The 12,925-nt window shown below is 40.4% G+C and overlaps 1 protein-coding gene across 3 annotated transcripts in view; it reads left to right on the top strand.

Moving 5' to 3' along the window:
* Positions 1-12,925, top strand: part of SORL1 (sortilin related receptor 1) — a 153,128-nt gene that overhangs the window by 97,712 nt on the left and 42,491 nt on the right. For all 3 annotated transcript variants that reach the window (XM_011383581.2, XM_011383582.2, XM_011383583.2), the window contains 4 exons: positions 474-647; positions 2,275-2,388; positions 6,013-6,135; positions 8,235-8,354. In XM_011383581.2, coding sequence (XP_011381883.1) covers positions 474-647; positions 2,275-2,388; positions 6,013-6,135; positions 8,235-8,354 — 531 coding nt within the window. The remainder of the gene's footprint in view (positions 1-473; positions 648-2,274; positions 2,389-6,012; positions 6,136-8,234; positions 8,355-12,925) is intronic.

Below are 12,925 nucleotides of genomic sequence, written 5' to 3'. Positions count from 1 at the left end.
TGTTGTCCTTTTTTCTCAAAGGCTTCTTTAGTCTTCCAACTCTACATGTTGATCTTCTCTGCATACTCCAAGCTTGTTTCTACATAGCTTTGACTTGTACAGGTTTGGGCTTGTCCTGCATCACCTTTAACACCCATGCAATATGACTTTTCTCCCAGCCCCAGCTCCCTGGTTACTTTCTGGTCTTTCATCATCCTGATTCCAAATTCTCTGGAGGACCAGGTGATGCTTGGCTTGGTTCTAGGGAATTATGATCTAGCTGAGACCCCATGTGCGTCAGGCCTTTCCTGAGGACACTGAACAGAGGTTGTTAGGACAGTAGGTCCCCCAACATCTGCCACTTTATCTTTCTCTTTCTGAGCTTCACATTGTCGTTTCTGGAAAATGAGTAGGTTGTGTTGGGTTGCAGTCTCCATTTAGTGCCTCCTGGTGTTTATTAATGTTGATGCTGCCATTATGTGTTTGCTTTCCAGGAAGCAATGCCTGTGTGCCCAGGCCATGCAGCCTACTCTGCCTGCCTAAGGCCAACAACAGTAAGAGCTGCAGGTGTCCAGAGGGTGTGTCCAGCAGTGTCCTCCCATCTGGGGACCTGATGTGTGAGTGCCCTCAGGGCTATCAGCTGAGGAACAACACCTGTGTCAAAGAAGGTGCATCCCTTTTTCTTTTCTGCCCACCGTCTTCCTTCCCTTTTCTCCTCTTTCCCAGTGCTCTCTATTTTCTAATGTTTTGGGATTATCGAAAGTGCCCAAGCTAAAAAATAAAATCGACTAGATAACTATAGACATCTGGTTCAGGTTCTAAGGCTGTGATCCTTTAGTCCTCATCCAGAACAGCCCTAAGCTGTTTGTTTTTAAATAATACCGTGCTTTTGGTTTAATGGCAGGCGATACAGGCTTTCCTCAAAGGCCACCATTTTTTTTTTGTCACTTCCTCTCCTTGTCCATCCTCCATATCTAAACTCTCCAACTTCTGCTTTCCATAAGTTGGGCCACCCTGACTTGAAAAAAGAACTGGTTTGACTCCTTCACAGCTTACCTTGTCTCACCTAGCAGTTAGTCTCCCAATCAAACCTACCCCCAGCCTAAAATGTCCTAAACTTTCAGACCAGTGTAACAAAAGGCTTTGAGTTTTTAGTTCCAGGCTGTGACCAAGTGGCTATAGAAGCCTCATCCCACTCTTCCTTTGAATTTGAATACATGAATTCTAAACTTTTCCTCTGAAAACCCATTTAGTCTTTTTTCCCCAATTTTCACCCTTACCACTTCCCCTGTCCCCAGTCTCATATTTCTGTCAGTGAGATGAACCCCTGGAAAGGGGTCTGGCCACAAAGTGCTCAATTAATGGCCCAAATTCTACTTTGCCTTATTCTCAAAGCTCTATTTGCTTTGTAATCATAACCTTCCTTCTCACAGCAGCCTCTTAGTCTAGGCCAGTGAAACACAAATTTGCCTTATGATGTTTCTTCCTTAAGAAATACAAATAGAAGAAAGATGAGCCTTCCTTTTTAGACACAGGAGACTCTCTTTTGGCTTTGGAGGTCATCTTAAAGCTATTTGGAAAGAAACAGAATTAACACTAAGTTCCAAGAGGAGAGGGAAGAAGGCTTTTTTATATTCCAAATTAGAAGGCCTTTGGTTACCTAAACAAGAGGCGAATCATCATGTGTCCTTGACCTTTACTAAACAATGTTTTTGTGTGTGTGAGGAATTATAACTGCTTGCTTTAAAGAAGTCATGGGGTAGAAAAAAATCCTCGGAGTATGTAAATAAAGTCCTCATAGCCCAGTTGGTTGGAAAATTAAATATATGAATATGTATAGCTATATATATTGTATATAATATGTAATACATATAATATAATATAATACCTATAATACATGCTATAGATACTTTGAATATATTTGAATCCTGTATAGATGCAGTCTATGAAGGAATTCCTTATGGAATTGGTATTTTATAATGTCGGTGTGTAGTATCTCTCTACCCACTAGACCCAATTGGCATCATCACTCCTTTTTCATCACTCTAACCACCTCTAAATGCTCCTCTGGCTTGCCTCTTCTTCTTTAATTTTAATTAGAAAAGGAAAGAAGGAGGCCTCTATCAGAGGCTTCTATCTTTGCATGTATGTGTGTTTACCACCCCTCTTCCTCTTTATCATCTAAGGCATATTATTTGAGGAAGAGAAATGGAAACTAAAAAAAGAAGGTCTTGTGATCCATCAGTAAAAATAATATTGATTTTGTTTCCTCCCTTGCCTACCTTGGATGGCTAGAGAACACTTGTCTCTTCAACCAGTATCGCTGCAGCAACGGGAATTGTATCAACAGCATTTGGTGGTGTGACTTTGACAACGACTGTGGGGACATGAGTGATGAGAGAAATTGCCGTGAGTCCCTGGCTTGGCCAAGTTTTTGGATTGTTAAGCATTTACTGTTACCAGCAGACTGGTCACCTCCTAGGAGGGGCTAACAATCTAGGATGCTGGCTGGCCCTTGTGATCGGTGATGTCCATTTAAGCTGATGGGGCTTGGAGAACACAAAGAATACACAATTCCAAATCCAACTAGATATATCTTATTAGTTAAAAACAAACCCACATAAGTTAACTATGTCATTATAAGAGATTTACAAATAAGCATCATGTGGCTGAAATTGAACTTATTTGGGAGTCTGGCAAGCTGGGCTCTAACTGTGGCCCACTGGTGATCTGGGGCAGTGACCAGGTGACAGTCCTTGATTTGTAAGTTCAATATTCAGCCTTTTCAGATATGAGAACAGATTTTCCTTGTAAACCACCGCAATCTGTTGGTGTTGGCTGCTAGCCAGGCTCCAGAGAGATTGTTCTTCTTTATTGGTGATGCCTACTTTGGTCTGGAATGTGTTATGTTATGTGTGCATATAAATGTAATCTTTGGACTATATAATTTCTCAGGTCTACCTACTAAAGTATATGATTCTGTTTAGCAGGGTTTAAAGACAAACAAATAATTATTTATAATGGATAATTCATTTATCACAAATTTTAGCTCCCTTTACTTAATTTTTACTTAGAAGGAGGTGCTTTGCCCTCTGTCAGTCAATAATATGTTCATACATTTACTCCATAAGTATTTATGGAAGACTCTTGGTTCCAGGCCCTTTGCTGGGCCTGGGGCTATATTACCGATCAGGGTGAACACAGAGTTTAATGCCTGAAGGGATGTCAGAAAAGCAAATAGCCAGTTACGTTAGAGCAATGAGTGCTATGATGGGGAAGCACCAGGGCACCCAAATCAAACCTGAAGAGCCCTGAAAGGTGGGTAGAGGTGAATCAAGCTGAGGTGGAGAGAGGAAAATTCTAGGCAAGGAAGCAGCATGTATGAAAGCCCAGAGGTCAGAGTATATGTAGCTTGGTTAGGAAACTGGTGTGGGTAGGTCATTGAGAACTTGAGTGGGAGCAGTGGGGTAAGGGAAGGCTGGATTAGTGTGTGGGGCCTAGAGCAGCAAGGGCCTTTGGACTTCGTCAGAAGAGCAGTTGAGAGCCATTGAAATGACATGATAAGATTTTCACTTTGGGAAGATAAGCTCTGGGCAGAATGAATCGAATGGGAAAAAAACTAGAACTAGGAAGCCAGAAAAAAACAGTCTGAAGTTCCTCTTTCAAATATTTTACCTTTGGAAATTCAGAAGCTCATTTATCATTTTGTATTGTAAGAACAGATTAATGATGGCTTTTGGCTCTATGTCCTCATCTTGCCTTTGGTGGATATATTTGGCCTGCCATCTGTAGAGCCTGTGCCAAGTTCCCATGGCACTCTACCCAGAAAGCAACTTTAGAAGCAATCAACTCATTGAACTCATCTGGCTCTGCAATTCTATCTATTGCCTTCTTTGTCTTATTGGAGGTTTTATATCAAACCTTTCCTAAATCATTTTTCATTGGCTTCAGTGGATGCCTTTCTCACTTAAGGAAAAGAGCTTCCCGAATGGCAGACTTGGGAGAGCACTAGTCTCTGCGTGTTTTTCTTTTTTGCAAAGTAGACACTGATAAAACTCTAGCTACCTACCAGAGTCTCCAGAGGGTGTGATATTTGTCGGGGACTAGCCAAAGCTCCTCGAAAACATTAATAAATGTTAATAGTATTGGAGCAGATTCTGGAAGGGACTTTATTACATAATAGGGTGGGAGAAGAGATGCTTCTTAGAATTTACACATTCCAAGAAAATTGCCCAGATGTGATTAGGCATAGTAGAAGCAGAGGGATATAAACTTGATGACCTCATGTCCAATAGCTAGAGATTTTTCCTTGGGTCCCTGAGCTTTAGTTTCTAGTAGATGGACTAGCTGGGATATCAGATTGGTTCAGTGTTTTGAGAGAAACACATCCCTCCATCTTTAGGCGGTGCTGCCCACTCACCCAACCCTGAGGTCTGCTACCAGTCTCCTGTGTTTCCACATAGAGTTTAAGCTCCTCTTCTGAATGAAGTGGGCAGCTGGCTCTAACTTCTTCTTGATTTGGTATAAATGTCAGCTGGAATCGACCTTCCCAAGAGCCTGAGACTTGCTTTCTCACAATCCCACTTGGCTCAGGCCCAGACTAGTCAGATATGGTAGAGGTGAGGAGATGAAGAAGGCAGAGATTAAAAGGGGAGGCTAGGAACCAAAGTTATGGTGCTTATCTGTGCCTTCCTGTAGTGTTTCCCTCATTAAGGAGGAGATCAGCACTTATGATGGCGAGAGGCACCCCCTCCTAGAGGTCTGCAGGGGAGGGATGGGCCATGATGGGCCACTACTGTCTGGGAAGTTAAATGAGACATCCTGTCAGCTGCCAGGGAAGACAGGAGGAGTGGAGACAAAGGGAGATGTGGGAGGGATGTTGTCAGCAGATCTCACTCCCTCTTAAATAGATTCCTGTGCTGGGTAGTTGTCAGGCATTTAAGGTTTTGACGTGAATCCCCTACAGTCTTGTCATTTTTGCATTTATCCCCTTACTCCCACCACGAGCTCATTTACAGAGAAGAAATGGAGCCTCAGAGAAGAGCTGGCAAGGATGTCTGACTGCAGCGTTTCCATTGGCTTTTAGTTTTATGGCAGTCCCTGCCACTACCACCATCACATTGCACCTGATACATGAGCTGCTCCCCAGAGCAGCCTTTCTTCCCAGAATCTTTCTTCGGGTTCTTTCTCTAGTTCTAAAGGCTGTGCTTAAGCCCAGATAATTCTTATTTAAAAGAGGAAGACAATCTAATTCTGTACTCATTCTGATGCAGAAGGGCATGAGGAATGACGAGGGAGGGAAGTGACATTTGTTTGGGGCTTATTATATTTACATCCTATTTAATTGGCAAAATCCTAAACTTGTTTTCTTATTTACCTTCATGATAATGCCATGAGGTAGGTATTAACAGTCTAGGGAACTGAGGCACAGAATAGTTAAGTAAGTTATAGACAGAATTAAGATTTATATCTAGTCTTTCTGTCATCACAAGCACTTGGCCATGTTAACTTTTCCTCATTTTAATGTGGAGGAAGCTGAGGCACAGAGAGGTTAAAGTTAATTGCTTGAGAAAGAGGCAGAGCCAGGATTTGAAACCCAGTCTTTACTGATTTCAGGGCCCAGATTCCTGCTGCAGAATTCTACCTGCACACTACCTCTATTACCTATATGGTGGCTTTGTATGTGAAACTGGGCTTCCTAATGCTGGTTTTCCAGATAAAGGTATTTCCGCAACTTACGTAGAGAGACACCTCATGTTTAAGGGGATCTTAGGAGGTAATCGAGCCCATCACTCTCTCCTAGCCAGATGCCGGTTTCCTACTTTTCTCAGCCCTATTATGATCTGGGAGCTGTCCATGGAAGGATAGGCCCTTATCTCCCTTGGTTGTGAATTTCAGGTTCTCATGCAGTTTTGTTTCTGTTGCTGCAATTAAATCTGCTTCTTTCTTTTTTAAAATCGTTTTCCAGTGAGAGGTTTGTATTTGAGGTGAATTAATTGTACTTAACTATATCTTCTCTTTTTCCCATTTTAGCTACTACCATTTGTGATCTGGATACCCAGTTCCGTTGCCAGGAGTCTGGGACCTGTATCCCACTGTCCTACAAATGTGATCTTGAAGATGACTGTGGAGACAACAGCGATGAAAGTCACTGTGGTAAGGGGACATGATGTCCAGGAACCCTGTTCCAGAGAGGGCAGCACCCTTGCTCACTGGGTTGTATTATTGGATGGGATGGGTTGGAAATGGAGGATTTCTGAAAGCCATTTTGGGACTTATGATATCCAGCTGCGTGATCACCTCTGTCGGCATGGTAGGATTGATTCATTGATAAAGCAATAGATCCTACTTTATGGTGAGAGTGAATGTGATAGTAAGGAAATGAGGTTTCTAAATGAACTCAGGCAGGTATTAGCAGCTATACACTTGGGCCACATCTCTGAGTGGCTGTGAGATTAGACTTCTGAGGATACAGATCTATATCTTTGTGAACTGTTTTTTTTTTTTTTTTTTTAACCAATCTAATTCAGAAAACTCTGTTAGAAGTCAATAGATGGTACAAACATTGTTTGAACATCTATTTTCTGAGTGAAAATTTTTTATATTTAGAAAAATAGTGTGTTGGAATCACAACGAATGATAGGGATTCTCTAGTTCAGTCCTTTTGCTTTCCAGATTCAATAACCGAGGTTCATAGAGGGTGGGGGGCTTATTCGAAGTGCCACAATTGGTTCGTGTCAGCATGGGGAACTGGAACCCATGTTCCCCATGCCCTTCCAGTTGCACAGTACTGCCCTGTCAGTTTCACAAGTCCTGTCTCAGTTAACGGGCTCTGGTACCAAACCCAGAGTCACTGACTGTTGAAAGAAGAAGCACTATGCAGTACACATAGTGTACCAGATTGGAGGAATCACAGGCATGAAAGGGAAGAGAGGCTGAGGCCTGATACTTTGTGCTGTGTTGGGGTGGCCTTGCTAGTGGCATATCCAGGCAAGTTTACAAGCAAGGCCTGCTTTATCATGAGCAGGTAGTTTGCCTCAACAGGGACTGAGACAAGGGCAGCAGAGGAAATGCTCCTAGCCAGCTCTAAGAAGAATTTTTGGGGGGATTACTTATTTTTTTCCATCTTTATATAAATATGAATTTCAGAAAATAGTCCTTGGGATTCACAACTATTTTCCTTTCAATCCTCCTATTTCCTTCTCAGTAGTCTGAGGGGATTAAAGTGTACAGCTAGTTTTGCTCTGGTAGAAAGGAAACTCCACATGGTTACATGTTTCTGATGTCATCTTCCTCACTCACTGGACTCACATTTGACTATTAAACAGTTTCAGTGCCCTCAGATTTCTCATTCATGGCCCATCATGTTGGTGTATCTTGAATGCATCCCAAGGTCTCAGCTCGTCCTTTCCTCAGAGCTAGGTTCTCTTCATCAGTCTCCGGACGGTTTCCTCATAAATAACTGAATCACCAACTTTGCCATCAGCCTGTCTCTTGAGTGAGGCAACTGAGGTAGCCACCTCGGGTTCCAAAGTTGGCTACTACTATTCTTTTAGAATCTTTAAAATTCCATTGGAAGGTTCTTTAATGCAATCCTCAGGGCCTACACTATATGTTGCCAGTGCAGCCTCCTTTTAAGTTGTGATCAGGCTGCACCAGTTCATTTGCCCCAGGCCCCCACCCTTCTAGAGACTGCCCACCAGCCACCATTCCTGGAGCTCTACTCTCAGAAAGTCCCAAGTTCACATTTCCTCTATTTTGGAAGTACAGCAGCAATCCCACTTTTCCCAAGCTGAACACCTCAAATTGATCCCCACATTCAAGAGTTTTTATCACTCCTATTCTGAAACCACAGGCTCTGTCTCTGTCTCTAGAATTCTTCTGTTTCTTAAAAATTCTACTTTCTGGACAACTAGAAGTTGCTTTCCAAACTTCTTTCCATCATAGCAAGAATAGAAAATGATGATATTCATAAAATACACTGAGATCAATGGACAGACTTCTCTTGCCTAGAGACAACCAGTGGCAAGAGTGTGAGGTGTCAGTATCTCAACGCATCTGTACACTGTTTGCAGCACATAGTTGGAAACCGGCCTCGATGACTTTATATCCTTGGTTTAAGTCTCTGCATCCATGCTCTTTCTGGATAATCAGTGAAAATGAGATAATGGTGCATCTCTGACCCTTAGTAGCTTTGACACAAGATAGAATTCTGAGCGAACTTTTCCCTCACATCTCTGTGGTCTCGCCTACAGAAAGGCACCAGTGCCGGAACGATGAGTACAACTGCAGCTCTGGCATGTGCATCCGCTCCTCCTGGGTGTGTGATGGGGACAACGACTGCAGGGACTGGTCTGATGAAGCCAACTGTACTGGTCAGTATTTCCTGGACTCTTAACAGCTGTTATCTGTTCATGTGCTAGTGAGCATTGAAGCCCTACATCATCATAGAATCCAGGCTCTAAGAAATGGGTCTTAGAAATCAGCTAGTTCAGTGCTTCTCAAAGAGTTGGTCTATGATGAGCTTATGCCAAAATGTAAATCTTCTGCTTTCTTCATTGAGAGAGTCTTGCTATGAAAAAATGTTAACTGAGTTAAACTGTCTTGAGTGATATGTAGTTGATTTACATTCTGGCTCAAGTTTCATATTTCTTCAGGACCAATAATAAACAGTTTACAGCCTGACCTCTGGTTTTGGGACCATACGCTGAGTGGCACTGAACTATCTTTTGTTTTCAAATGGAATATCAGAGGGTTCCCCAAACAGTGAAAACTTAAACTATGCTTATACCTGTTTGGGTTAAGATTTCATTAAAAATGGAATTGGAAACAACACGAAAATATCAGAGGAAGGCTAGGTGGTATAAAGTGTAGGTAATGTTCTGATTCTTCTGTTGGGTAATAGGTTCACTCATGTTTATTGCACTATTTTTAATTGTGTGAATGAATGAGTGAGTGAATGACATGTACATTATGGTAGAATGAGGTAAAGCAAGGAATTGGGGAAGTTGTGGTGGAAAAAGAAAAAAATTTACTACCTGATGAGTAAATTTTCTCTGCAGCCTCCTCTAAAAATTCTCATTTAGTTCTATCTTAAATCCCTCCAGTGACGGAGATAAAGGTGTTTTGCTTAACCATATTATAATGAAGGCAGCCATGCTTTACACCATGATAAATCAGACTTTGTTTTATAATTCATCACTAAGGAGTCAACATCTCATTCATCTGGCATGGATTATTACTGTTAAAAATAGTGGAGTGACTTTGAAATATTGTGCCTTAACCTTTCTTGTCCCTGTAGTACCATAACAGTTTCTATACTGCCCAGCATTTGGGAGCTCACAAGCATGCTTATTTATTTGTAAGAACAAATAAAAAAAACTTAGATCTATTACCATATCCCAAACTTAAACATAACTAACTGTGTTGTGCTTTGGTTTAGATATGATTCCTGAAAGGCCTCTATCTTCTATTCGTTTGTATCCTCCCAGTGCTTAGCCTGGTAGAGTACATGTTCAGAGAACCTTTGTTGACTGGAGAGTACATGTTCAGAGAACCTTTGTTGACTAGAGAGTATATGTTCAGAGAAACTTTGTTGACTTTGTTGACAACTGCTTCTCTCCATCTGTTTCAGTTTAGACATGACCTTATGTTCCCCTTGAGGAGTAAATGGATCTCCTCAAATGTCTACATCATACAGGATGATCTGTGATGTTACTGATTCCCTTTCCTTGTAAAATTCCCCCATATCATTTGAGATGCAGTCTCGGTGTCTGCACCTCTGCTTCTGGAAGGACTGCAGGAAAATTCTCTCCATATATGAGCATGGACTGAAGGAGGAGGAAAAACCAAGGTCCATGAAGGACCTACTGTCATCCCTGACAGCATTAGAATGCTGTTTGGAAGCTTTGGGTTTAGGTGGATAATTGGTTAATAAATTAGTTGGGTGCACTTGGGCATTTCAATTTGTAAATTGCAGGATGATTGAACATCTTGTTAGCACAACCACATTAGTCAAACTTGTGTTTCAGAAGCATGTGCTAGTCCTCCAGAATGAATTAACAACTTCATTTCTATGAGGCAGCTTGTTATGGACCAGTGGTTCCCCATCTTTTTTGGCGCCAGGGACTGGTGCTCCTATGAGAATCTAATGCCTGATGATCTGAGGTGGAGCTGAGGTGGTGATACTAGCGCTGGGGAGCTGCTTCAAATACAGATGAAACTTTGCTTGCTTGCACACCACTCACCTCCTGCTGTGCACCCCTGTTCCTAGTAGGCCATGTACTGGTCCTCAGCCCAGAAATTGGGGACCCCTGTCATGGACTTTTGATTTTATCTCTGGTTTTCTCTGGCAGGGCTAACTGGAGAAAATGTAGAGTGCTTGCACCTCAACTGCAGCCTTGTTCCAGTAGCTGTTCTTCCAAACTTTTTAAAGGTGATTCTGTTTCTCCATCATCTCAAAATAGTTGGAGGTCAGATGTGAGCTTAAGATGTGTGGCGCGTCACTTCCTTTGTTGACCTAATAAATTAAGTCATGTGCAAAGCCAAAGAAAATAAGTCAAGGACAGCTGACTTCCTGTTGGCCTCAGCTGGTATGCGTGGTCTGTGCTTACATTTTCTTTGTTCTCCTCCTCCTTCCTTTTTGCTTTCCATGGGATTGAGGGTATTATTATTATTATTGTTATTATTATTATTACTCCTTTCTCACTACCGCTCTGCGTTGATTTTGAACTTAAACATTTGATTTTTGTTCTTTTAGCTGTTGCCCTCAGGCTTCTTATGTGTATGCTTAATATCTTTTCTTTCTCCTAGACCTGCAAGGGCTTCTGAACACTCTAATTCTAATCTCTGCATACAGTTTCATTACCAACATACTTAGTAAATACTTTGCATTTTAATTTTATATTTTTAAAGTCCTGAAATTAGCCATTGTTACTATTTTTTAGTAACCACATTTATTTATAGGTATCTACCTATTCTCCAGTCACTTTTGCTTCTTCTATCTAATGCTTCCTTTCCAAGTACATCCTTCAGTGTTTCTTGCAGCAGGAAACTGTCAGTGGTAAACTCTTTCACGGTTTTATTTATATAAACATTGTTTCACTTTCAATGCTGAATACAGATGTATCTGGTTTTCTAGGTTTATAGTAATTTTCCATAAGTATTTTAATGGAATTATTCCATTTCCTTCTGATATATTTTGTATTGATTTGAATTCTCCTTTCTGATTATCTTTTGAACAACAATCAGACATTCTTTTCTCTATAGTTTTTAGTTTTTGTGTGTGTGCATGTGTGTGTATGTGGCAGAGTGGTGTTGTTGTTGTTGTTGTTGTTATGCAGTTTCATCTACCTAGGTATGGAATTATTTATCCTTCTTGAGACTTGTTTTCCTTCTAAAATCTGAGGATTTATATTTTTCATCAATTCTGGGAAATTACAGCCACTGTCTTTTCAGCCATGTCTGCTACTTTTCTGGTTTTATCTTCAGTGATTACCAACAGCCGTTTGTTGGACTGTGTCATTTCGTCATTCATGCCTCTTGTTTTTATAGTTGTTGTCTCTTTATGACTCTGTGCTAGAATTTAAGGTACTTCTTCAGCTTTCTCTTCCAGTGCAACAGTTTTTTTTCAGCTGGATCTAATCTGCTCTTTCACACATTTACTGAGTTGTTTTTATTTCCATGACTATATTTTTTTATATCTAGAATTTCTATTTGGTTCTTTTTCAAATCTGTCTTTTAGTTTTCAGTACCCTTTCTTTTTGCTTTACATTTTTTGTTTTTTGTTTGTTTTGTTATCATTCAAATTGCGTTGAGATTAGCATTTCTTTTCCTCATTCACTTTAGTGAATTAATATAGGGCTTTGAAAAAAATGGGCAGTGCTTTCCTCATCATAGTAATTAATTCACATCTCCTGCCCCACTTTTATTTGGTTAATGCTTTTGATCAGGTGATATAGAGGATCTTACTGAATCAGAAAAGATCTGTCCAAGTTAGAGAGTAAATTGTAGGGTAATCTCCTCTATTAGAAATGCTGATATTCTAATTTCATGATCATTTACTCATTAACCTTTCTGTTCTTACAGTCACAATGAATGCGGTCATGCAAAGGATTCTACTGTTCCTTCCTCAAATTCTTTAGTCTGTATTAAAGTCAATCTCTTCCATCCTTATAATTAAAAAAATATATTAACTGAACATATGTTAATTATCTGACACTCAGTGTCAGAGAGCTAATAAGTTACTTGACAGAAAAATTCAGAAGAGAATGTGTTAAGCATTGCAGTCATACCTGGCCACGTGAATGAAATTATGCAAACTGGTCAGTCTTTCCTAGCTCAGCTTCTTCTGTGATAGAATCTTGAGATCTCAGACGTGCCTCCTAGAATTGTCATTTGGAAACTCCATTAGCACTCTGAATTTGTTTTCAATTAAAAGCGATATGCATACACTGAATAATAACAAGTAGATCAGTATGGCAATGAGTTTAGGCAACGGTATGTTTTATGAAAGTGAGCAAGGCTTTGATGAGGAATTTTTTTAAGTGCTGTCAGACTTGTAAAAGTAATAGATCAAAAATATTTTAGGCAATGGCTGTTAATGGAGCAAAAGCTCATGTAGCATTCATGATACACTTAATTCCTCTTATCAGAGATAAGTATATTTTAAAAAGATGTTTAATGGATTCTGAGTGCTAAAGGTTGTAAAATATTGAGACTTTCTACAGACTTGTTTGCATGCTACCAATTTTAGCCCTGGTCTTTAGAGAAATATGAAGATAGCAGTTAATAGACCACCACTTATTTTAAAATGGCTTGAAAAATCAGGTTCTTTAAATTTCAGACTATTACAAAAAATAGCCTCAAATTCAGTAGAAATTCTAGAGGGCATTGGAAGGCAATTTTCTCAACCCTTGAGCAATAAGTATTGCCAACCATCTTGATT

The sequence above is a fragment of the Pteropus vampyrus genome, unplaced genomic scaffold (assembly GCF_000151845.1).
Source record: "Pteropus vampyrus isolate Shadow unplaced genomic scaffold, Pvam_2.0 Scaffold528, whole genome shotgun sequence".
NCBI lineage: Eukaryota > Metazoa > Chordata > Mammalia > Chiroptera > Pteropodidae > Pteropus > Pteropus vampyrus.
The sequence above is the reverse complement of the archived record's forward strand: the minus strand, read 5'-3'. Positions and strand labels throughout refer to the sequence as shown.